The 27466-nt window shown below is 36.5% G+C and overlaps 1 protein-coding gene across 1 annotated transcript; it reads right to left on the bottom strand.

The window, feature by feature from the left end:
* Positions 1–102: 102 nt before the first annotated feature.
* Positions 103–27070, bottom strand: ebf2 (EBF transcription factor 2). The gene is made up of 16 exons (XM_084115751.1): positions 26559–27070; positions 24737–24893; positions 23689–23746; positions 23338–23393; positions 23163–23236; positions 20805–20873; positions 10320–10401; positions 8104–8245; positions 7789–7919; positions 7553–7679; positions 5689–5777; positions 5504–5569; positions 4107–4284; positions 2842–3012; positions 2557–2724; positions 103–814 (listed from the first exon to the last, which is right to left on the bottom strand). Exons 1-16 carry the CDS (start codon positions 26690–26692, stop codon positions 783–785), a joined length of 1734 nt encoding a protein of 577 aa, XP_083971877.1. The 5' UTR covers positions 26693–27070; the 3' UTR covers positions 103–782.
* Between the last annotated feature and the right edge of the window lie 396 nt (positions 27071–27466).

Here is a 27466-nt window from a genome sequence, read left to right as displayed (position 1 = left end):
TTGAAAGGGATACAAATGTGAAAACATGTTTATAAATAAGTTGGAAAAGAATTAAAATATCATCTATATGTTTAACAACAAAACTTTTACATGTAAAAATCTACAGTCACTATTTTAATATCAATAGCAATATGACAACCTATAAAAATGTTTACAGAAAAACAAATACATAGCAATACCAAATAATAGCAAATACAATCATGGTTCCTTATATTAGTACTTAACCTAAAAATATAACTTATATAGTTTTTGTCATTAAATAAGTCAATATATGAGGTAATCAGTTCATAAACCTAAACCTAAATAAACACTTTCTGTTTCTCTAAATGAAAATCCTGATAAATATATATACTTTTAAAAACACAATTTCAGTTTAGGGATGTGTATCTATCAGTATATTAAAAAAAAGACTGAGTTTTGACACAATTGACATCCCATACTGGCATCTACTGCGGTGAAAGTCTATTGACCAGTGTGTCTGTTGAGAGCACAGCTAAAAATGTGTAACAGTCTCAAGTCTCACGTTCTCAAATTAGAGCTCTTTTGGCATTTTGTGGGTGGAAGAACCTTTAAGTAACACCATCCCTTCACAATCAGAGGCAAAACGTGTGCATAGAGTGGATATCTCTCAAGAAGGTTCCCAAAAGTGTTTTAAATATGTCCTTGTTGTCTTTCATTCTTCATGACAGCTGTTGTTCAGTGTGGCTTGAAAGAGACAACGTTGGTGTCAGTCCAGGTCTGGCCACGGGCTGTAAAGCTGAGGACTGGAAGAGACTCGTCCTCTACATCGGAGGAACTACGAGACCTGTCATTGCTGGAAATGAAAAAGAAAAAGAAAAAATGATTCCATTATGGCAGTAACATGATTAAATAAACAATTCATACGCTATGCCTGCACAGTTCCTGTATACTGGTAGCAAGAAATAAGTTACTTTTGACAGATAGCATTTTAAACTTTTATATGACATTTAGGGCCAGATTTACTAAATGCTCGCTTCAGCGCAATTTTGACGTTGAAAACTACGGTCAGGATTTACTAAAGACACGCAGTGAAAAATTAGCGCTGAAAAGGCGTGGACAGGGTTAATTTTGTGGCTGGATTTATTGCATATGCATTTATAGGAGTTTCCCTTTCAGATGTAAAATGTACGGGAGGAGAGTATTTAAATGAGTCACGCAACACGATTCACTAATGTTTGCGCGAGTCAATTTACTGGTATTCGTACCATTATTTACCCCAAAAAAGCATGTCTTAAACCAGGCGCTAATTCGCACTGCTCTCGGTAGATTGCGCTGGTCATTATAGAAATGATCCGGCTGCGTCTGTGTTCTTTAACTTGCGTCATTAGTAGATCACGCGCAGGACTTTCCACTCCCATCGCCGCTTGTTTGATATTGCGCTCTCACGCTCATTTGTAAATCTGGCTCCTAAACCTTGTAACTCCACCCGCCTCTATAGTGAATGAAGAGGCGCACACATTTTGGTGGAGCATCTCTGCTTGTTTGCAATGCAAAGGAAAACACAGAACTGGTTGTCTCAAGAAACACTTTACTCAAGAAACACTACATATATATATATATATTCAGTAATTTCACTTAAATGACAATTCATAGGTAATTTTCATTGCTATTTAAGTGAAATTACTGAACTTATACAAGCTTGATAAAAATGATCATTCTAGAAGAAAATTTCAGATGGCACTTAAAGGCTTTTGCATCTGAACTCTTCATATATATATATATATATATATAAAGACTAATGTTCTATGTATTTTGAGGCGCGGAGAAGAGTGTCTAAGTCTAGGATTTGTCGTTGAGTCATAGCCAATACTGTCTTAAATAGCCTGAGCGTAGCAGCTTCATCTTTTATAACAATCATTTTGGCCAAACGATAGAAAAAACTGGGCGCCCACATTGCTACAAATAACTTCATAACCTTAAAAATACACGACATTCGCAGGTCAAAACCTTTGTAACTTCATTTGAGCTTGATTTTGGTAAAGTGTTAATAATATAATGACACATGCAAGTATATGATCATATATAAAGCCACAATATCAACTTTGATAACACAGTGTTTATTTTAAAAAAATCATCCATTTCCTGAAAAGTAGCAGTGTTGGTCATACAAGGTTATTTTGCTTATGTCACAATATGAAGAAACTCTGGCCCTGGTTTCCGTAAGAACTTTTCCGTGATCAGTTCTTAATAGAGCCATTTTTTTTGCCTTTTTCCACTATAAATAATCTTTTGTGCAATGAAAAGGTTCAATGACTGTTAAAGGCTCTTCATGGAACCATTGATGCCAATAGGGTCTTTCGCACCAGTATAGGGTCTGTAACTGTTAGCGGAAGTATAAATCTTTTTGCCGTGTTAACACCGCAGGAACTGGGAAAAATTTTACTCCTTTTGGAGGGACTAAATTAACTCTACTTCAGAGAAGAGTACAGAGCAGGACCTTTATTTTTAAGAGTGTACCTTGGGGAAAAAAACATGTTTGTAAAACTTAGAAAGCAGATCTGTTGATTTGGTTTCATAAGTGTAGTTACAGTATACCTCTAAAGCTGGTGCCTCCTGAAGTTTGGCAAACGGGTGACGGTGAACCCTGTGGTCTCAGGACTGGAGCAAAGGCACTTTTTTGTTTGGTAGAGGATGGGAAAGATGAGAAGGGCAAGAGGGAGGATGAGGAGCTGGAGCCTGGTACTGTGGGGCTAGATGGCATTACTGGAAAAAAAAAAGATGCTTCGATTATACCAACATTTTATCTGACTGTCTAAAATCACTGTATTTCCAGCAGGACGATTATTAAAAAGAAGGTGAAAAGGGAAATGTGAAACTCACTAGCATAAGGAGAGCTGTTTGGGGAGGCACTGTTAAAGCCAGGTGACCCTGAAACACCCAGACTGCTCATGGGCACTGCCCCGTAACTCATGCCCCCGTTGGACCCATAGCCCGACTGCTGAGGGGTCGATGCTGATGGGTAGCCACGTGGAGACAAACTGCGACTGTAACCTTGAATAAAAGTGAGAGAAATCACAATACTTTACTCAATCAACAAAACAAAAATCAAGCTCTTACAAAATGCTTTTAAACCTCTGGTGTGGTTTTAATTTTTTTTATATATATATATTTTATTTCATCCGAATGGTACAAAACTTGGTAAAGATTCTATGTGAACACACACACACACACACACACACACACAAAAACAGACATGACTCGAAATTTTTAAATGGTCCTGAAAAAAAAGAGTCACACTTGTATTGTTTGTGGTCATGAATGAATGGGAATCTAGTGGAAGTGTTTGGTACTGCGCACAAATTCTTACTGAAAGGTCATTTCTTGAGATATCAACGTCAGATTTGGAACACAACTTGTTTAGATTTATGGCTTTCATTTTTTTGGTGTGTTTAAAAGTAAAACATGATTTGGAAAATATATACTTCATGTAAAAAAAATTAAATAGTATTTTTGTGCATTTTTCATAACAATAAACTTTAACTTTGATAACTTTTTTAAATTCACTTTAAAAAAAAAAACTACTTTAAAACTTCTGTCTTCTTTAAAAAGAGACCTAACTATTCTGTGCTCCAAAGCATTCAACATTTATTTACATTATTTACAATTTCAGGTCTATGCTCATAAAGTGAAATGGATTATATAACTACTTCATAAATATAATTTAGCACCATAAAATCCCCTAAAATACAAAACATTCGATAAAAAACATTATCGAACTGAAATATAGTACATTCATTTTATTAAAAAAAAGGAATTTATGACAGCCACACGAGCAGCACTAGAAGGTTAAATAAAGACTGAAAGTGACTTCAAAATTTATAAAAGTTGTGTTCATTCATTGAAATTATATTAATGGACAAAACGTGTTAGTATAATAAACTGTTGTTGATTACAGAGCTTATTTTTTGCGATAATTTAAAAGAAAAATCCTATTGGGGTTTTGTTGAGGTAACCAGTGTGATCCTAACTTCTGGGTTGGCCAACAAAAATATGTCAGTGCTCTATAAATGAGTGTTATTGACATCTAGGTCATCTATAACACTGAATAAGACTGAATCTTATGGTAAATGTCTTCAGATCCTCACCCTGGCTACTGGTTTGCCCGTGTTCCCCAATGCTTACACCCAGCTGTGTGGGATAGGAGTTGAGCCCCATGACACTGCCATGGACAGGGGAACTCGGCATGGCCTGCAGCTGACTGTGAGGTCGTGGCACGCTGTAAAGAGCCTCGGCTATATCTGCAGCCCGCTTCAGCAACATGTCCTGCAACGGCACAACATCAAAGACAAGTTTTACACGACGGGGAAACCTATTGGGTGACATCACTTCATTTCTCTCCATACGAACAGGAGACTAAGGTCTAAGACTGCCAACAGTTCCAGTTTACCGACCTGAAAAGGGTCTTCATCAGGTCAAACAAACACAAAAAAAAAGATTTATTTGATAAAAACCTGGCCCAAAGATCTTTAAAACAAAGCTTGCTCAGCTCAGAAGCTGCATTACAAATCTGGACTAACACAGCCTTGTTAAAGCACATTTTAAGGAAGTAAATGATTCTGTGTCTTCACTAAGGTATATCGTAATTGATCAAGTTAGAGGAGGGAACAGAAACATCTCTTACTTGTCTTCAGTGGAGCTGTATAAAGCTGAATTGAACATGTTTCATAATGAATGAACTCTACACAGTTACTGAATTGAGTTGAATAATGACACTATGATTTTGCTACAGCTTGCTACATCACATTTGATGAAGTTTGCATCATAATTCTGTTACTATATACAACTTTATACAATTTCTGTTGTATAAAGCACTTGATTTGACATGAGGGAGATTTTTGTGATTTTATGTTGACCACTAAAGACAGATGGAGTGGAAATGTTGTTGGATTATATGGAGTGAAAAATGTATTTTATTTTATTTTTTAAGTGGGTTTTTTTTTTTATGTTCCTTTGCATTTTATACCGTGATAGTAAACTTCACCCACTTGTAATACTGAAGAAAAGAGGACAAAATTATGTTTGTTTGACCTGCCGGTACGAGTTGAGTCAGTAAATTGAAAAGGCATTTTGTAAAAACATTAATTTGTTGCTATGAACATGCATTTCTTAGATGTGGGTATATTATTTTGAATGTTCTAAAAGCCCGAGACCACATTGGATTCAAAACTTCGCAAATCAAATAAGCTGATTTGTTACATTAACCAGATTTCCTTACTTCCATTGAAGTGCACATATTGTCCTATGGAACATTTTCAAATCATGCTAGATAATATGGACCTTGACATAATATTAATGGATTTCTGAAATCTCCGTTCCATTTTTACTCAAATTGTTATGCTGATAATGTCATTTGAAACAAAATAGAAGCATGTTCACTAGTGGTCTCAGGCATTTGGACCCCAATGTATGTGTTCAACACACTCCATGCCACAGACAGTATTCTTATATCTACTGCATATATTTACTGCAATTCAGTGGTTACCTGATTGCTGGTGGAATTTCCATAGAGAGACTCAACAACGTCTGCTGCTCTTTTAAGTAACATTTCCTAAAATATAGAAAATCAGTTCCAGAGAGAGTAGATAAATATGACATATCTGTGGGTCTGTTGGTGTGTACTTCTGTGTTTGAGTTAACGGTTATATATGTACGTCAGTATTTACTAACCTTTGCCAATCTGTCGGGGTCACCAGGATGGCGAGGGATCAGCTTTTGAAGTCTCTGGAAGCCGTAGTCAATAGTTGGCTCATTCAGTGCTAGAGATAACAATACTTAGTGAGAATCCATTATTTACTTTAAAATATCTGAACAAATCCCATTGTATGTAGTTAATGAAAAGGAATCAGGAAAGGGATTTATGTATGAATCCATAGCCACTCTTGTCCTGATTGATATTTTCAGTCTTTTATCAGTTGTTAAAGGTGAAGTATGTAATTTCTTCCTCATAAGTGGCACCAATCAGAGTTGCAAATGACTGTGGTTACACTTTATTTTGATAGTTCACTTTAGACATTCAATTAACTATATGTAACTTTGCAGCTACATGTCAGCTAACTCTCAGAGTATTAGTAGACTTCTAGGTTAGGGTTCAGGTTAGTATAAGTTGACATGTACTTGCAAAGTCAGTATAATGTCTGTTGGGGGACCATCAAAATAAAGTTAGACAGACTACTAATACTCTAATGACTGCTAGTTGACACGTAGTTGCAAAGTTACTTATAGTTAGTAGAATGTCTAAAGTGAACTTTCGAATTAGTATTACCATGATTGTTTCCAAACAGGTTTCCCAAACACTCCAACTCCCATTATACCATATTCCATTGTCCAGCTAAACAGGGAGTTTCACACAAAACTTTGATTGGATAAGCCAGAAGATGACATGTTGGGTCACTCAAATAAACCTGGCAATGTATTGGTTTTCAGAAAGTGCCAAAGATCCACAGTGCTTGGGGAAGTCAACTTACAAATGACTTCTAGTTATCTCTGGACTTCAAACATAGAAAGACACAGTGGTTTAGTGGTTTAACACAGTGGTTCCTAACCCTCTTCTATAAACCCACAACACTGCACATTTTTGCTGTGTCCCAATTCGCATGCTAGCCATCCTAAATAGTATGCGAAATTAGAATTAGTGCGTCCCAAATAGTAGACTGCTGAAATTAGTATTCCAAAGAAACCCGAATGATCTTTTTCCGGTTAGAATCCAAAGTGCAGATCCGTGCACACGCTAACGGATAATATTGCCCACAACACATTGCGTGTTGGATAAGGATTCGATTAGAACTACAAACACAAATAAAAAGTGTTAAAAAACTACAAACATGGCAGATGTACCAGAGTGACGGTTAAGTAGAGCGGTTTAGATAAAGGTTTGAGTGATTAACTATCAGTATGAAAAATTTGATGAAAATATATTTTCTCAATGTTATCCATATTATATATTTTAACTTTTATAATGATACATTAACTTTGAAATGCATCATTATGCAAACACATGAGGAGAGTCTCCGCATAAAAAGACCCACGACTGGCAGATCAACGTGCTTCTACATTTCTCTCAGATTCGGTAGGAAATTAAATTAAATCAAATTTGGGGGATTTTAACTGTGACAAGATGATTGACAGGGCAGTTTAAACGGTGACAGATGCGCGTAACTAAGTGACAGAGCTGCCCGTTAAAGACGCAATCTGTCCAAAATCGTGCGTACTCTTCTGCTACACACTCAAAAGTATGTACTTTTTCTTCACAAAAAACAAAAAACACAAAACACTTGTATGTCTCCCTAACCAAACACATCTGATTCAGCTCATCAGCTCATCAGTAGAGACTCCAAGACCTGAAATGGGTGGAAACATTAAAAAAGTGCAGTGTTGTGGCGGCTCCAGGAACAGGGTTGGGAACCACTGGTTTAACATAATATACTTGTCTTTAAATATGCAACTCTGCATGAGTGTGGATGTCTATGTGTATGTTTTATAACCAGTATAAATGTATATTTAATGTATCTATTGTACAAATTATACAATTTACCTGTATAAATGAAGCGCCCTGGAGCTCCTTTACAGAACTGCTTGGATTTGTAGGACAGCGTCACTTCTACAACCCCTGGAATGTGTCGAGGAGGAGTCTGAACTCGGATTGCATGAGGAGTGATCAGCTGCATGAATAATGACAGAAAAGTTTGGTTACAGATTCTTGGTACTCAATCATTGAGCCAATTATTCAAATATTACATCAGAAGTCAAAGCTGGCTTGGACACACATACCTCGCTCCACACTAACATGCTCCCGAACACCACTTGCAGACCGTCAAAGAAGTTTTCCCCAATCACAATTACCATAGCCCCGCCTGTCGTCCAACCCTCACTGGGACTGATGGCTTTGATACAGGGAGTAGCTGAAGTGGAGAGAGAATGGAAAGGTGATTAAAAATGCAAGAAATGATCACGCGAGGACTGATAAACGCCCCCCAGTAAGTAAGTGACCATATAGACACAGTCTTGCAACAGAATAAGCACATTTAGAGCCCCCCCTTCTGACTCCCCTTGCTTTCTCTCAATGGCATTTCTTCTAAATCTCACCGTATTCCATGCTAGTCTCCATCGTCTCATTTGAATCCATTCTGCGAGCGCGACGTCCGTGTTTGGAGTTGTTGTGCACAAACATATTATCAGAAATGGCTAGTACAGGACCATCCACGTTGACCGTCGTGGACAGAACCACCTGTTCGGAATGGGAAAAAAAGACATATTGATGACAAAAACAGTTCGTCGGAGATTTATGTAGTTCATAAAAACCTTCCCGTCGGTTTCTTTTGATTCCTCTCAAAATATGATCAGTGATATCCTCACAATGTTATCTTTAGAAACGGCTTCTACTGTTGATTTAAAATCTGTAGTTTTAGCACTTGTCGAAACGTTTGTAATAAAGAGCCCTACACAAATAACAGCCAAAGAGTGTAAGAACAAATTGTGATAATTACAGAATATTGCAGTCCTCTCACATCCATCTCTTTATTGTTGAAATTATTTGTTCTTTTCCTTCTCTTCCTTTTGTATTCTTCTTCCTATAATCTACTCTCTTACTCTTTCCTCCCCATGTTTCCTCCAGATTTTTCTCTTCTCTGTTGTTCTCTTTATCTCTAGAAAACCATATTCAAATCTCAGTCTTTTAAACTATGGAGTGAATCCTATGTGCTCGCAACCATTCAAACTGAGCCAAAAACTGAGCCAATTTTAAATAGGTTTCAAACCACATACTAACTGATGTGGTTTCAAAAAGATCCAGGAATATTCACCAGATGACTTGAATTGCTATATTTGTTCTGTTCTGTATGTTTCGTTCTGTAAGTGGGAATTGCATCTGTATATAAAATAAAAATATTTTTTTACTCTAAAGACTTTTTAATGTAAAAATCCTTTTAGAGCTAAACAATAATAATAATAATAAAGCTAGGAGTAAAAAAAAAACTATTTCAGTATTCCTACTTCAAAATTTCATGTTTAATTCAATGTGTTACTTGCAATTTCTTTGTAATTATTAGTGAAATGTATGCATCCCCACTGTTTTTGTCAAATTCAATATAAAATGATAATTTGATTTTATTGTGATTTTTATTAAAAAAAATATATATATATGTTGTAATAACACTATTGTACTATAATTTATTTTCATGTAAAATGACAATACTTATATTTACATCTTAATTTCTTCATTTCCAAACAGTAACCCATCGTGCTTTTATTTAGACGAGTTGCTGGCAAATAAAAGCATGTGCTGCTGGTTTCAGATTGAGGCTCGGCACTGTGTTCATTTCCACGCATGCATCTCATGATATCAGGTGTATAAATGCATCGCTTCACTCTTTATAAATGGAAGCCCTTATATATTTTTAATTAATTAGCACCCTGTGCAACTTGACAATAGCACTAAGCCATACTAAGCCATGTTGATTTAATTCTGATATATCGTGCAGCCCTAGTGCTCACACATGTACAAAAGATTGTAGAGTTGAAGATGATAAAACAACGTGACAACACATAAGAGGAATAGATAAGAGGGATGCTGCAAAGAAATTCTCACTCCAAAAAAAAAAAAAAAAAAATTGAGTGAGGAAGGACAGCAGGGAAATGAAGAGTGAGGGATGAAATGTCAGATAGCAGCTCCAGTAGTGAAAGACAAGTGTGAGGAAGTAAAGCAGGAGGTCCCCAGTGAACACTTCCTGGGTCACATAAGCTGACCTCCTCCATCTGGAGCCCATCACTCAAATCCTGACAACTTCCTGAAGCACCTTCCTGATGATCCCTGCTTCTACTACTTTCCGGATTTTTCTCATGAGATATTAAACTCACAATCTCAGTTTATCCACCACTAGACTGCAAACAAAACCTTACATCGGTATATTTGTCTTATTTTCCAGTATATATATCTTTTAAACAAGATAAATGTACCTGAGAGACATATGGCATACATAATGCGTTCTTCGATTTGCAGACTTTTGTCAATTGCTTCTTCTTCTTTTTTTCTTTTTTTTGCCTGTGTTGTCTTACAACCTTACATTCAACATACATTCTCTGTCAAATCCTTATCCTTTTCTTGTGCAAATTTCATTGTAATGTATATATCTTGCTCTTAGGATGTTTGGATATTTTTACTGGATATAAAACAAAGATGCTGATTAAGAATATGATTTTTAGTAGTGTAGAGAAAAGAATAAACTCAGCATAAAGGAATAAAAACAACAATAGAGACAACAGAACATTTCAGCATTTTGCAAATACATATAAATGATCCATACCTGGAATCTCCTCATATCTCGGGGGTTCCCTGCGGTTTTCAGACAGTTTTGATTGCACTTCAGGAAAAACTTCAAGAAAAATCTGTGGGAAACAAACAAAAACCAAGCTGTAAACCAGTAAACCAAGCAAGAAGAAGAGGATTACTGTAGATGGAGAGGGAGAGACTTGTATGGCCTGCTTCTATTAGTAGCTTTCTTATAAATTAATAAGTAAAAATAAGTATATCCACTTTTAAAAGGGAGTACTTTATGTTGGTACTGTGCAGTTCATGGCAACATGGCAACATTTCAGTGTTTTATTTTATAGACATTTTTTGGTTACTAATCTATGTCAGCGTAAAGTCCACAAGCAAAAGTAATTCTCTGTCTCTCACTCGACCATTTTGTAGAATTGACAGAAGAATAATAGTTAGGGTTAGGGTTCATATTTTAGGGTTTGAAATACATTGATTGATCGTAGGCCTCATTGATGCATCTCAGTCTTTTTGAGGTGAATTTTTTTCATTCAAAAACTGGGGTGTATAAGCTCAGATCAACGATGCCTACGATCAGTCAGTTCCCAAAAGAAATACAAAACCTGTGCTCATTGAAAGAAAACAAGTTGATAAAAAGATTGAGTCTAATATTTGGGAATAACATGAATCAGCAATTATTTTTGTAGGGCGGTCATTTTTCACCTGGAACACCACAAGTATAAAAAAAAAAAGATTAAAACAAGTTCAATGCGATAACATTAACTAGCATTTTCGGGAAAAAGAAAATTCTCTCTGTGTAAAAATGACCGGAACATGAGGATTAAATCCCCCAGAAATCCTAAATTTGAATCAAATTTGTTATTTGTGAGATGATGAACATGTGTCCAGAGGTGTAAATTACTAATTGCACTTCATTACTACATTTAAACTTATCAAGACCTTCAAAGTACAAAGTACATATTTCACAGGTCATCATGAAGCAGATCTAACTTCTATCTTTTGACACAGAATCCATCTTTTCCCTTAAGTATAATTTTCCTTAAGTACTTTTATGCCCCTGTATGTATGTAACATTTCCATTCCATAACAATTTGGCAAGGCTAAGCAATAACAAAACAAAAAAACAACCTTTTTTGTTGCATGAACCCCAAAAAACATGTGGATACAGTTGAACTAAGACTGACCAATAGTTGCCTGAAGTTTTACCATCTGATCTAGACTTTAAACAAATGACTGAACCACTGTCCTCCAACCCTCTCCCTTTCTTACAGTATCTTACAACACACTTGTCGAGGTCTTGCTTGCTGTTTCGTGCCTCGCATACCATTCTTTATCACTTTAACTATGATAAACTTTTTAGTCCTTGATGAAATCATAGAGCACAGCTGCAAGCAGACGAATGAAAGCACATCGGCCAGGCACACATTAACATGCATTAGTCACTCCCCCACCCACTTAGCATGCAAATCTCTAAGCCTCGCTGCCTTGCACCTTCTGCCATGTATCCATTCACTGCATCATAATTAGACCCATCTTGCATAATTAATTAGGACTCCTGGAAAACCTTGCAACTTCAGCACAACATCCCTCCATCTCGGTTGTGACATAAGGAAAAGTTTAATAATCACGTTTTGCACAGCTGTGATATTTAGATTCACTGGAGTAAGGTCTTCTTCACCAACGCAATCTCACAGCAATTCGTAAGTGTTTTACGAGGTGACTAATTCATACAAATTTGTACTAGGCCTACCTCACTTGTATATTTTTGTAAGATTTGTTTAGACCCCAGTGATGGATATTTAAATTCAAATTCGTACGTCACTATAGAGCTGCACGATTAATCGTTAAAAGTTCACGGGCTCGATTCAAGCATCCACGCGATCTCATTCCTAATGCGATTTGGCTATGTCCATTAAACCTTTTACAAGTTTGATCACAGCGAATATTAAAATAATTTCGTACCCCAAACTTTTTAGTAGTTTCCAGAAAAATATATTAAGCAGCAAAAACATTGCAGTTTTCAACATTGATAAAAATCTGAAATGTTTCTCGACCAGCAAATCATCATTAGAAAGATTTCTGAAGGATCATGTGACACTGAAGACTGGAGTAATGATGCTGAAAACAGGAATAAATTACATTTTACTATATATTTTCCGACAGAAATCAATTATTTTTAAATGTTAATAATATTTTGCAATATTACCGTTTATACTGGATTAAATAAATGCAGCCTTGGTGAGCATAAGAGACTTCAAAAACTTGAAATAATCTTAATGATTCCAAATGTGTGAATAGTGTGTATGATTTTATTTACAAAACCAAACCTAATAATTTTTATTTTTAATCAGAAGTATTTTTAAGGTTTTAAATGATTATGTAAGATCAGAGAATAAAGAAAAGGCATAGGAACCCATATAATACGGTTTAAAAAGCAATGTGTCTCATGAAGTGGGTTGAATTCATGTCCAGAAGAAGCTAAAATATTGGATAGTTTTGATTTATTTAACATTTTGGTCACCTGTACGTTCAGTAATTTCACACTTAATTGGTGAAAGTTATTATTATTTTACTATCACTATAATCCTAAAATGTAGAAAAAAGTCATATTAAAGATAAGTAGGTATTTCCAAATGTTAAATTTCCACCGTTTCCTGCAATTTCTTTATAAGATGTGTATTAACTCAAACAATAACTGTTTTCTTGATGGTTGTAAGTTGGTGTTTTTACACTTCAGAATGAACTGAATATAAGTTATATATTTCTCATTTGAATAGCACTAATGCCCATTACCACAGACAAAACACAAAGGATGAGAAAGAGACAGTTGATATGTTAGATGCAGAACCATCACTCATCAGTCTTTCCTCTTGTCCATCTCTCCTCCCTCCCGTTCCGTCTTAGAAAAACAAAACAGTGTCATGACATCGAGGGAGTGGGGGAAGGAAAATTAGGAAACCAGATGTGCAGCATCGAAACACTGACATGCTGAAAAGTTTCGGCATCAATTCATCAACGACTGTATGCCACATGTGTGTGTGAGTGTGTGTCGAGTCGACACAAGAGTTTTATATCACAACAACATTATATCAAACCCAAATTATTTCAAATGCAACCATGAAGATTTGAACCAATGAAGTATCAGACATTGACGTACTGATATCCTACGCATTATATTCATCATCAGCAAACAAAACAACAACACAAATCCCCGTAAAGTGTAGTGTTGGATAGGTGAGGGTTGTGGGGGAAGCCTCTGAGGGGTTTTGGGTAGCAGAGGTTAGCTAGGGCTGGTCATAAATACTCTGGGCTCCCAGAATCCCTTGGCAGACTTTGGGGCCAGACTGGTCGTGGGGTTAACAGGGCACGTTCCCGACCTCTGACCCCACTAACAGGGCACACATAGAGGCTCTAAAAATCAATACCTCCATCACCACATACCACACCGGGACCTTTCACACTTGCTCCCACAACTAAGGAAAATAAAAGCAACCAGCCAACATCTTGTTTCAGGACTCTTGCCTTTACAAAGATTTTTTCTTTCAGCCGACTGCTCTAAACATTCAGTCATCAGATTCTGGAGAATGCTTGTGAGAGCTTCAATAACACTTTATTTCAGTGGTTCACTTTCGGTAACACTTTATTTGAAGGTGACGTGTACATGTACTCACTAAACAGTAAATTATGCATAATTATAAGTAACCCTAAACCAAACCCTAACAGTAACCCTATAGTAAGTAGGCTACATGTAGTTAATTAGTATTACTCAGTACTTATGTACAATGTAACAACGTCACCTTAAAATAAAGGGTTACACTTTATTTTAAGGTGGCATTGTTACAGTGCAATTATATATTCAAGTACTGAGTAATATTAGGCACTTACTATGTACTTACTATAGGGTTAAGGTAGGATTATGTTTGGTTGAGGGTTAGTTGCATGTAATTATGCATAATTTACTGTTATTACTATGGTAAGTAAATGTAACATATAGGACACTGTAAAATAAAGTGTTACCAAATAAAGTGACTGAGTAACTCTGCAACTACATGTCAACAACTAACTTTCATTCGATTATTAGTAGACCTTTTAGGGTTAGAAGGGTTAGTTGACATGTACTTGTAAAGTAACAAATAGTCAGTGCTTAATTTGGAAATTAATAATTGCGTTGTGACCGACACTGATCATACAACTTCAGTTTTCCCGTGACATTCAATGACGTAAAAGTATGACTATAAAGTATAATTCACAAGTTTCTTTCACTATCCTGATGACTATCAGCAGAATTGTCCAGAGGTGCAGACTAGCTCCATCTTCTCGAGATCACTTTTGATGAGAAACACCCTCAGCTTTACTCACGGATATGAAAAATTAAAATATGCTTGACTGTCTTATTGACATTTTGGTGATATTAACTCATTTTTATTGGAATAATTCATCAAGTATAGGCCTATGCACTCTCTCCAAACTTTCTGCAAAACAATAAGCAGTAAGAAACACCAACCAATAAGAGTGATTTTGAAGCTGATTGTGTTTTGCTATTAGTCCTCAAAATATGTTGAGGACTAATAGCAAAACACAAAATCCAAAATACATCTGTATAAACCTGCATTCTCACACGCATACACTGTTACCATGATATACACTTTAAAAACAAATGGCTGAACGCAAAAATCCAAAATCTGACATTTTCAGGAACAGGATCCGGCTCAAATTAAGCACTGCTTATGGTCAGTAAAATGTCTGACTATCAATCAATCAATCAATCAAAATGTATCATTTAGATGTTTTAAAGAATGTTGGTAGTCAGACAGTTTATGGTAGCCATTGACTTCCATAGTATTTTTTTCATAGTAATGATGGCAGAATTTTCATTTTTAGGTGAACTATCCCTTTAAGCAGACAGTCTACTAATACTCTAATGACTGCTAGTTGACAGTTACTTATAGTTAGTAGAATGACTAAAGTGGACAATTGAAATAAAGTGTAACCAGAGCTTCTATTTTGTATTTTTGTAAAAAAGTTATATATGTAATATATTATAAGCATGACAATTTAAGTGATAACAATTGAAAGAATTCACATGAATTTCATATTTGCTACCTGTTGATTCATGTTTTCCCAGCAAATTCTGAGAATATTCCAAAGAGCATGTTTTGTGCTTTAATTGCAGCGAGGAAATGACTTTTCATACAACAGAGTATGTAGTCATGTCACAAATTTGATTAGTTGTTAAGTGACTTAACTGCACAATATAAACTGCACAATATTTTTTATTCATATAACATTATAACATCTGTTTGTTTTTTAGTCATTATGGTCCTAAGCTCTAGTAACTCTTTCACTGACTACCTAATTAGTTCAGACTTTTTGTTTCTGCATTATTTAAATAAATAAGTCTGTGCTTACATAGACATACTCAGAGAAAGTTTATGTGTACACACACACACACACACACACACACACGTATGAGGAATAAAATCTCCCCACAAAGATGGCAATATCTGAAATCCTTGAGGTCCCCATGAGGAAAACAGCATTTTTTTTTTAATTGTGTGTGTGTGTGTTATAATGCTCAGTGCTTCCATGAGTATGTCTGTGTAAGCGCACATTTATTTAACCAATGCAGAAACAAAAAAAAATACATTTCTGCACAAGCCTTCATCTTTGTGGGGAAACAAAGGCAGGAAAATCTGCATGAATAAAAGAGTGGCAGATAGGAGAAGAGAAGGGAAAGATGTCTGCTTAATTAGCCAGTAATGATGGGATCTGACAAACAACATCTGTTTCCAAATTGGGAGTGTGTGTGTGTGTGTCTGGGAGGGGGGTAGAATGGAGAATGCCAGCACTCACTTTACCGAATGTCTCAAACAGAACAGCTTGATGTGAGTTTTCAGAGGAAAGCATGTCGCAAAAACAGACAGAAATATAAATGCTTGAAAAAATTATACTTTCGTATTTTTGCCTCACAGATATTAGAGATAATGCTTAATCAACAGCCTTGCCACCAAGTCATATTGAGATGTGTGTGTGTGTGTGTGCTTGACTGTCTTAAATTTCACTAATGAGTTAATGATGCCCCCTGGTGCTAGTCTGGCCCCTCTGTTTGTTTGTGTTTGTGCGTGTGTGTGTGTGTGTGTGTGTGTGTGTGTGTGTAATCTGGAGGAGATCCAGAAGATCTCATCCTCCATGGTAAATTCCATATGCCTCAACACAATCCCACTTTCTCCACAGTAGTGCATTCCTGCTTTTTGTATATACTGCAGGACTAAGGATAAATTCATCAGGACAGATGCCCCTGAATTAGTTTACAGCACTGATCTCATAGCCGTGCATTTGTGAGAGATCAGGCAACGTGGACGTGTAGTGTGTGATGAATCTGTCAGGACTCGGGTCAGGGTTGATAGGGCCACTGACAGCTTCCCAGCAGGCCTGCTGTGAGCCCTGTCAGTCTCTCCTCCTCCTCCACAGTTCCTCCCTGCTCTCACTCCTGTCTGCATGTGTACACATTTGCTATGGATTAGTTATGGACATTATATTTTAGCACCATAGGCAGCACTGTTCCTCACAGCGGTGACATTTCCAAATCATGGCTGATCAATTGAATTAAAACCAGATGGACTTAGAAACCTCAAATTTCAAAGATGATTCAGGGATGAAACCAGGGCTTTTGAAAATCATTAAATATTATTTAAAGTGTTTTGGTTAGACCTCACTGAAACTCTATCCGATCCATACTTCGGTATTTTATTTTTGGTTATTATGGGTATTTTCTTGTCTGTTGCTTGTTTTGTTGATAGTATGATCCTGGGCAGATCTTGGCCTTTGTATATAGTTATAATTTTAAAATATGATAAAAAAGGAGTCACAAAAATAAATAATTGAGAGCATTTTAACATAACAAAATAGGAAAAAAGGAAGGGGCTTGAATACTTTTGCAAGGCACTGTATATGTTTCAAAGCAGAAACAATTCTAATTATTAAAATTAAAATTATATAAAAAGTACTTTATAATATTCTCGTTTGATTGTTAATTTTATCTCACCACTCAGATTCCAAATACCTAGTTTTGTTGGTAGTTTAACTCATGCTGAAACTTGTATTATGCTCAAAGAAATGCTTTTTTTGTTTTGTCCTGCCATCCCTTCACTTGTCTTTGTTGGTGCTGTTGCAGAACATATTCCCTTCAGGAACAGATAATTGTCTTTCTGTATTGATCCAATAGTTTTGCACTCCCCTGGGTTTGATTAGCAAAGTAAGAAGGGACAGATGGTACCGTTCCTATTACTGTGATTTTTTTCTCTTTTTCTTTTTTCCCAGAGCACTCATTGTAGCTAAACCTAAGGAAGCGAATGAAATGCTATGTCAGAACAGTCTTTAAAACAACAGCCCCAAGATTGTATTCAAGTGCACATCCTTGTACTTAAATTTGAGAACACAATAACCATTTTTTCAAAGGTAACGTTAGGCAGCTGAGCATAGAGGACCTGCATTTATAACTACATCCAAATTCTGTGTAGAGAGATTTTACAAACTACTAACTTTTTCAGCAATTACCAAGACAACATTTGGAAACAGATTTGACAAACAAATAAACATGCACACCAATCCATCAGCCTTATTCCTGCGGTAGCCTCATTCTCTTGATAAGATTATACCATATTGATTATTTTGTTTGTTTTAACCCATATAGATTGGAAACCCACAAAACCCACCATGAGATTGATCCCTATTCAACCCTCTCCTTCTTTTCAACAGTTCTTTTCATCCCTCACTAATCGTATGCATCCATTTATTGAACCTGTGTGTAGTGACTTGCTGAGTCTCAAGCTGTTAGTCCAGCTGTACATTTACTACAAAGCTTAAAAGATATAGCAGGATATATACCAGGACTTTCAGGAATCTTACTTTTCTTATGAAGCCAAACATAATTAGTGCTTCCACTTTGCCAAACTTTTCCTAATCCAATTAAGGCATGTTATGAGCAATGCTAAAAACTTTTACACAAACACACACACCTTTACTTCGCTGTCTAAATGGGAACATTGCATAGACTTCTGTTGTTTTTATATACCGTTTGTTTTAAAACCTAACCCTAACCCACACCATAACCCTAACCCTAACTGAAAACTTTCTGCATTTTTACCACAAAAAAACAACAACATTATTTCCTTTTATACTGTTTTTACAAATGAGAACATCTGGTTTTGTGGGATTTTGTCATGTTTAGCTCATGTTGCAAATATGGTTAAGTAGGTACACACACACACACACGCACGCACGCACGCACGCACACACACACACACACACACACTTAAATTAAAAAAAGTCCTCATTTCCATACAGCTAATCATTCATACTCTAACTTAAACCCATACCTTAACTCAACCCTTTTTACAATTAAACATTTTTACTTAATCTATATATTGTTTTTATAAGTGATGATAGCACCAGATGTCCCTGATTGGTTTAGTCAGAATTAGCTCTTTCTAGGGACAAATATGTAAATCAAGTATAGATCAGTGGCACACACACACACACCTCATTGTCAACATATGCCAAACCAAAATGTTCATTAACATATTATCACTATTGCCAATTTGCATGAGACATTTTTAAAACAGTAGCTTTCATCCACAAGATTTAAGTATGTGGCCAAAGCACATGTGTGTATTGATCAGTCATGGACTGTTGGATTGACTAAACTGGTCTCTCAATCAATATGCACAAGCACATGATGAGATTTACAATTATACAAACAAACTAATGAAGGTTTCATTGTGCTAAAATTCATGTTTAATATAAGAATAATATAAGGGCAGGTAATGATTAAAAGCTAGGCCATAATCTCTGGCAGCAAGAAGAGCCGAGGGAAGATGTGGGGATCATGATGTGACAAAAGCCTCCTTCAGCATCAGCTGAGAGCTATTCTCTCCCCTTCTGCTAATAACTGGATTAGTTGTGGAGGCAGAAAGGGGGTGGAGAGACAGACAGACTGAGCAGCAGGTCCAAACAAAACGGACACAGATTAAAAAAGGAGGGGGGTGAAGGTGCTTTGGGATCCCAATTCCCACATGCATCGGGGAGGTGTCCTGATGAGCCGACTAATTATATCAATATTAGGGGGAAAGGTTGAGGGTGGCATAGAAAACCAGAGAGTGAAGGGTATTAAAACTACAAAAATCTGCTATCGAAAAATACTTGAATATGAATATATGAAATATCTTTGTCAACTCTCATTTGTAAGTTTTAAAAAGTCCCTTGCACTTTCAAATTTCAAATTTCAATTTCTATCAATGATGTAGCACTTCCTATATCCACAACAGGCTTTTTTTTTTACACAACAGGCATATGGTACACAACACATAAAAAAAAAATAAAAAAAATATAAAAAAAGCCAACCAGTTTGTATGCTGTTGCCAAATATGAGAAGTATCATAATGCACTAATGAGGCAATATATAAGCTACAGCTTTTTTTTAAAAAACTGTCAATACCAAACGTGGCTGTCTAATCCCTTCATTTTATTACAACTCTGGGTAAGTCTGACCTTGTTTGGAGAATTAAAGAGATAGAAGGAACAGATATGACAGAGAGAGAGAGAGAGAGAGAGAGAGAGAGAGAGAGAGAGTGAGTGAGAGAGAGAGAGAGAGAGAGAGAGAGAGAGAGGGGGGGGGGGGGGGGGAATCACAGAGAAAACTATAAAAACAGCTGTGGTACTAAGGAATTCTGGGAAACTCTATGAGACAACTTTCCACTCTTGACGTGAGAAAGACAGAGCAGATCCTCAGAGACGCTTTATAAACACTGTTAGCTTGAAAAGGGAGAGAGAGGTAAAGAGGGATATCTGAAAATAAGGGAAACTATATCATCCATATGTCTTTGAAAGATAGCTTAGGGATGATCAAGTTGTGGTACAAAGAGTGATTTAGTATGCATAAGAGAGCAAAACAACTCGCATTTAAGTTTTGTATTTATGTAGTGAGTAGAGAAAGGAGAAAATATGTAAGATACTGATCCTTTCTGCGCAATGAGGCAATGAATAAAGAAGGACAGATGTGTTCATTCTTAAACCCCAAATCATTATACTCTACATAATAAATGCTGGGTTGTTTCAACCCATGTTTGGGTCAAATATGTACAAAAAAAAAAAACGTGGGTTTCAAAATTTAATTTAAAAATGTAAACCAACGGTTGGGTTTGTCCATATTTGACTTAAACATGGGTTGAAACAACCCAGCATTTTTTTTAAGAGCGTATAGCTAAAATTAAAAAATTACTTATATTCTTTACATATAAACCAAACTTGTCCCAAAGAGAATTTATTGGTCAGTTAGGCGCTAGTTTTAGTATGCTAGTATTAGGACTCATAGGACCCTTGAGTTGAGTTCCTTCCCTTTAATAACACACCCTGCACAAAATCTAAGCAGAACATACTGTGGATTGTGTGAACATATAAATCACTCAAACTTGTGTGTAGGGAACTAGAAAAGTTTTGTAACTGGACTTACCTGTCAATGATGACAGGATCGGATGGCGTCTCGTTGCGATTGCCGCAGCTTTTTTTCTCACAGCAGCGACTTTGTACGGAAAAAAGAGAACATCATGAATTATTAAAACTTGCTCCATAAGACCACTACAATTAAGACTAAAGAAAAAAAAGGCAGGCCAGCAATCTGTCACATTGATTGTGAATGATCAAGCTCAATCCCTGCTTCTAAAGCATACACACAAACCCGACCCTATCAGACACACACACACACACACACCGTCGGTGGACCTCCTGTCTGTGCAGGGCACAGGGCAGCCCCCCCCCCACACACACACACACAACCCCCCCCCCATGCACCACGCCACCAGCATAACAAAAGTGCCCCCCACCCCTGGCCATCTGCCTATATGCTTTCTCCTCACAGTCCCCCCCGTCAGACAGAGTCACTCCCCAGCTGTGTGGCCTGCCCTCTGCACCCCCTTCCCCATCAGCTCTGTTATTAACCAGCTGTGAGCGCCCACTCGGGCATCTGCTGGCTACACAATGGGGGCAGAGCCAATTCTGAGTCCCCTTCTGCCCTCCCTAATGCTGTCCTGAAGCCTGAGGTCACTGCACACCCCCTGTCTCTTCTGTCTCCTGTGACACTTGCTGTTCCCTTTTCTCTCCGTCCAGCTACCATATACTCTCTTGGACATTGTGCTTGTGCTTGTTCCAACCCAGGCTCATTGAGAAAACGTGCCTGTGGCGACATACATGCAAAAATGACATTACGTTGTGTCGTGAACGTTTCGCAACACTTTTTTAAAGTGAAATGTCAAGTGAGTGACGCTAAACGAGTTTTCGGTTTTATCTGAAACAGATGAACGTGAATCTGGCAAGGTTTTATTATATGTTGGTTGTTGTACGTATCACTTCACAGTTCGCAAATTAAATGTTAATGCTCTACTGCGTTTGAAAATAACGTACCACCTACACTAAACCCTAAACACACCTGATAGTGTTAAAGGGATAGTTCACCCAAAAATGAACATTAATCATATAAAGTGACGTTTCTCTTCAGAATATTTTGACTAAACTGCTCAATTCATATGGATTAGTTTTACGATCTCTTTACGAACTCTTTGAAGTGTGGTAGTGGTAGTTGCGTAGCTGTCAATGGAGGAACAGAAAACGCTCAGATTTCATCAAAAAGATCTTCATTTGTGTTCCGAAATCTTACGGGTTTGGAACAACATGAGGGTGATTATTAATGACAGAATTTACATGTTTGAGTGAACTCTTTAACTATAAATCAAACGTGAGATAAAATCACAATTACTAAAGCAACCATGCAATTTTAGTGTGCTAGCTCTTTTATCGTGACTCTTGTTTCACTGGACTCGTACTTTGCAAGTGCAATGCTGTACCAGGTGATGGTTAAGTGATGCAAATCTCAAAATGTATTTGTTTATTTGATACACTATGGTAAAAGTGTTTTGAGGTCATAGTATTGTGCAAGGAACTGTGCGAAAATAAGTTTTTATTAACCGCAATCTGCCCCTGTAATCATATTTATTTCTGTGTGTGAAAAGAAATAAAAGTTGTTGATGTATGCAGTGATTTGTATGTATCGGTAAGTGTTTTGAGTTCTGCAAAAATGTAGTTGCGAGTGAATGTTCTGTCATCTTTGCAGGAATGATTGTACAAAGTAACATTTATCTTTAGCAAAACTATGAAAGAGAATAGCACATAGCAGGCACATGCCATTTAACCATAGATCGGTACAATACGCGTCACATGACTAAACATGCCATCGTTTTCAAATACCTCCGTTTTCACAGACCACACTACAATGAGAAACCGCCACTTTCAAATTTATCTTCAAAAAGCTCAGTTTTCGATTGGACAAAAACACCTTCTCATAGTGGACGGAAGGCCAAGATGTAGAAAAAGGATGTTTCCAAGTCATATCCTCTGTGAACACTCTTAACGAACATCACTGTGCATGAAACTGACTCGAGAAATGTTTTTGGTTGTTAGAAGACTGGAAATTCAGCATGTTTCCTGAAGATGTATTTCTTTTATGTAAACTTCTACCAAGGGATTCAAACACAGAAGCTACTTCTGCTATTAACATGTTACCAAAGACAAGGTGGTCCTTAAAAGATACATTTTTGTAACATTTTAATAATCTAAAGAACCGTTTTCCACTATAAAGAACCTTTTGCACAGTGGAAATGTTACATGGCTGTTAAAGGTTCCTCATGAAAACATTGATGCCAAGTGGCTGGAGTATGGATCATTGTAGAGCAAATGTGCTGCACTCTTTCAGACATTTTTCAGAACAGTCCGCCCTTTCCAATAGCACATTGCTGGTTTGATTGTGTTTTTTACTCACCTGCACATGACCTCGTGAGTTAGCAAGACACGACACATTTCTGGATTCTTGTTCTGTCCTTCATATGAGATGGGCTGAACCATGTAAAACAGAGTTTAAAAGAGGTCATCAACACACAGAGCAAAACTAAGTACAAGTTTCTAGTGGCTAGAAGACAAAAAAGGTGGTGCTTTACCTGTTTAGTGACGGAATCAATGAGACGTGCATAAAGGTCTTGTTCTGTGCGAACACCTGTGAACAAAAACAACAAAACAACCTTGTTGATGTCACGCTCTGAAACAAATGTACAAATTTGGAACCACATTGCCACTGGATCAAATAGTAGGAGAGAGTTGGGCAATAGTAGTTTTACTACCATCAGTTGTTTCTTTGTTGGGTAAACTAAAATATATAATGTACATGTTCATTTAATGTATAATATAATCACACAATGATGGCTTTTTTTTAAAAATGTGAAAATGTGGAATACTATATGCTATCTACATGGACATAAAGGTCTATATGAGAAGAGAAATGATAAGCATACCATTACTATAGAGGAGCTGGAGTTTGTAGTGAGTTCCATTGTTGGTCTTTTCTCCCGTCTGCTCCTTAGAAGAACAGCAGGGAAAGGCAAGGGAAGGACAAAGAATTTCGATTAAGCTACACAAAATTAACATTTAAATACAGGAGTTCATGATTGAGTATTGTCTACACAACAATATATATATTTTTAATTATCACAAGCAAGTGGTACATTTTCAAAACTTGAAATTACTGTTAGTCACCCTTAACTGTATACATTTAGTCTTTAAGTACAGTGAAAACATTTACTACTGGTAGCAAACTTATTGTAAAACTCATGGCTGTGTCATATATTTATTACAACTTTTGATGAAGAGATACAATTACAAACATTACAGATTTTATATAAAGTTAGGTAATGTAAGTGCATTTTCTAATGTGACAACTACTGTATAGAATTACTGTAATATATTTAGTAACAAGAGTGATTTGAAACATGTATCTTGCATTGTTGCACTGCATTTACTGTTAAAACTAAATTGAAAGAAGATCTATTGTGCTCGCATTATGTTAAAATATTGCATTGTGAAACAATGTTTACTTGGAAAGAAAATATGTTGGCTACAACTGTAATGAAAGCATGAGATTATGTTTTGGAAAAAAAAATGGCTTGTGTTTTGAAAGTGTGAACAGTTTGAGTTTAAAATTACCACTTGTGAAAATAGTGCTAAAGCAAAAAAAAAAAAAAAAAAAAAAACAGTAATAAGTACTCATTTTTTGAGTTTGAGAGCCTGCATTAGGCTGTCTTGCCTACCAAGGATGGATTAAAAGGAAGGGAAAAAATGACATAGGTGACCAACAAGAAGGAGGGAGATGATGTTGTAAAATAAGTGTCAGTGTCCAAGAATGGCTTCTCTAATTTTTCTGGATTTTTAAATATTCCATACATCCTGTGTGTTTATAAGGTTTTGTTTTCTCTCTTAAAGCTCAAGCTTGAACTCTACATAGGAAACATCATCAAAAATCCAGAAATGTTCAATCATGGGAACATGCTATAGTATAGAATATACCTTGTCCTGCTCCACAAAGTCCACAAAAGCTGTCCTCTCCACTTCCACAGGCTGCCCACTGCGATCATACAGTGCCAGAACAAAATGGAAGAAGTTGGACTTTCTGAGATTGGAGGGAGGCTGTTTTTCAAAGTGAGCGCGGGATAAGGCCACTCCACTGTGGATGTAGGGTTTCGGAGAGTAATAAAAAACAGACAGTTTATTTCATAATTTTTTCACAATTCATATAACTGACCATTTACTGATATAATACCATCAACTAAATTCAACATAAGCTCTGTACAATTCTTAATGCATGTCTCAGACAAGATCAAAATGAAAAATACTTTCACATTTGGAGCACATTTCCACTGATTCCACCTATTAAAAATGTCTGCTTGTGTCAGAATCTTTATAACATACTCTGAAGACAACAGTTTAAGCCTAGAAAGTACACTGTTGTCACAACTTACAAAAGTGTTATAAAAGCCTAATTTCGAAAATGTTTGTTTCATTTTTATTAAATGCTCTCATCAAATTTGATTACAAGTTGTTTTTTTTCTGTTTTTTAAATGCTAAATCTTATTTATATTTTTTTCTTTGTGTGTTTGTGTTTGCAGCAATATAAGATAGGCTATATCAAAAGTCTTTCAAAGGCACAGTGTGCACTTGGTGAACAACCCAAATGTAGCCAACAATTTTTTTCATTTTTTTTCCCATTATTATTACAATTATTATGATTGTTCTAATAATGTATCATTTGAAGATTTAACACGGACTTCTCTAATTAATTTAGGTAAAATAAAAAAGCTGGAAAGAAGCTGCAGTCTTTAGCGCAATATATCTAGGCCTACACTGTTCAGAAAACAAAAAGCTAATTTACTACGAAATTATTTATAGTCCTAGATAGACCTGCCAACAAACAGCTGTCTGCATTTCTTAAAAGCAGACTTGATGTTTTGATGGAAACGCAGCTCTGGGCAGTTGTTAACTTCGATACATATAGCTATATTAGAAATATAAATAAATATTTCGACTTATCAAAACATACACCTTTAGAGGCGATCAGAAGATTTGTGTGTTTTCGTTAATAGTTGGCTATTACGATTATTAGCCAAATTGGAGTTACCACTGAATCCAACTTTTAATGATTTGATTTTGAATTCCTAAAATGATTCAATTGTGCATATCAAAGTTCGACAAATCGTTCAATAATACTGGATTAAACAAAGCCTATTCTTAAAGAATAGTATGCTATACCGGCTCCTCTTCAAATGAGCAAGAAATGAAAAGCAAATAAGATGAACGTCACAAACAATCGCCGTTCAAGTGACGTGCTCGAGCGTCTTAAAGTATACAGCCACGAGACAATAGGGTTTCATTGTTTTGTCTTGTTTGCCTCTTTCATTCGGCTCGTGACTCTGTCACCTCAAACTACAACAGCACTGAAGACTGAGCTCTGGCGCTATTAATCTCCGGTGTCATTTTACATCCACGGCCACAAAAAAGCCCAACCTGTTGCTGTAGATATTTTTACAGTTATAGAAAACAAAAGTTAACTGATAGTTCGTGGTTGACGTCTACTACTAGCATACTAATACTAGCCTACTAATAATACAAATAGGCTGCACTAACAACCGCACGTGGGGAAAAACATTTTGACAAACTCACGCAAATTATTTTTAGGCTAATAGTTTAACATTTGTGCAGTAGCCTATGCGTGTTATTTGGGCTAAATTCACTCAGATGACAGAACTGTCAATAAAGAAATGTTCTTTAGGTGGTGTTTTTGTACGTAAAAGATTAAAATATTTTAGTGTGCATCAATGCAGACTAAGCCTACCTCTGTGCCGCTATGTTTGCATCAATAACTCCGACATTCCGCACCCAAGAACGAACAGAATCCATTTCTTCTTCAAAAGTTGTCACTTTCAATTCGGTGATGGTTCTTGTCGAGTGATCTTGACTCCCAAACATTTACCACAAAATTGGAATGACAAGGTAACCCTCTTGTGCAAAACTGCAGAAGCACTTAAACAGCAAACAGTCAAAATAATCAGAAGATTCTCCTGATGACTCAGTTGAACGATTTCCCGGAATTTTGGAACACCGAGATTCTCCGAAAGGACCGTGATGTCCTCCGTGGTTCTTTTTTGGAAGTTTTTTTGGAAACTTGCTTTCTTGGCGTAGGTTATCCTTTTTCGAGACCCATTCAAAGACCACTCGCTCACCTGTTCTACGAGAAGAACATTCACTTCCCAAACACTTCCCAAATAAACCCACTCAGGATAAGAGTTAAAACATCCACGAGATGCTCTGAAGAGGTGCCGGTGCTCTGCCGATTACCCTGTAACTGGTGAGGGTGGGGATGGAGCCCGTTTAAAACCATAAGACCGTGATGATGCTGCGAGAGTCTGTTGGGACCTATAGTATGAATGGGTTGCAGAGCTCGAAAAAGAGGAGGGGCAAATCCGTATTTGGAGAAGTGAAAGGTCCCCCTTTTTGTGGCGTTTTTGCAGTCTGACTATATTCAAAGAACATCGCTTACACCAAATTAAAAAGTCATTTTTTGACGTAGGGGTCTGATCTCAGACTTCTTGCGGTAAATTACTGTTTGTTGGAATAGCCTATTCAAAAGACATCGCATGTACCATGACTACAATCATGACACATCTTTGGACAATTAAATATCGAGAAATTTCAGTGATTGTTTTTTTTTTTGTTCTTCATGGATTTCAAGAATTACAGGTC

The sequence above is a fragment of the Abramis brama genome, assembly GCF_963993115.1.
Source record: "Abramis brama genome assembly, chromosome: 5".
NCBI classification, from domain to species: domain Eukaryota; kingdom Metazoa; phylum Chordata; class Actinopteri; order Cypriniformes; family Leuciscidae; genus Abramis; species Abramis brama.
Note: the sequence above shows the minus strand (reverse complement) of the source record. Positions and strands in the feature narration are given on the sequence as shown.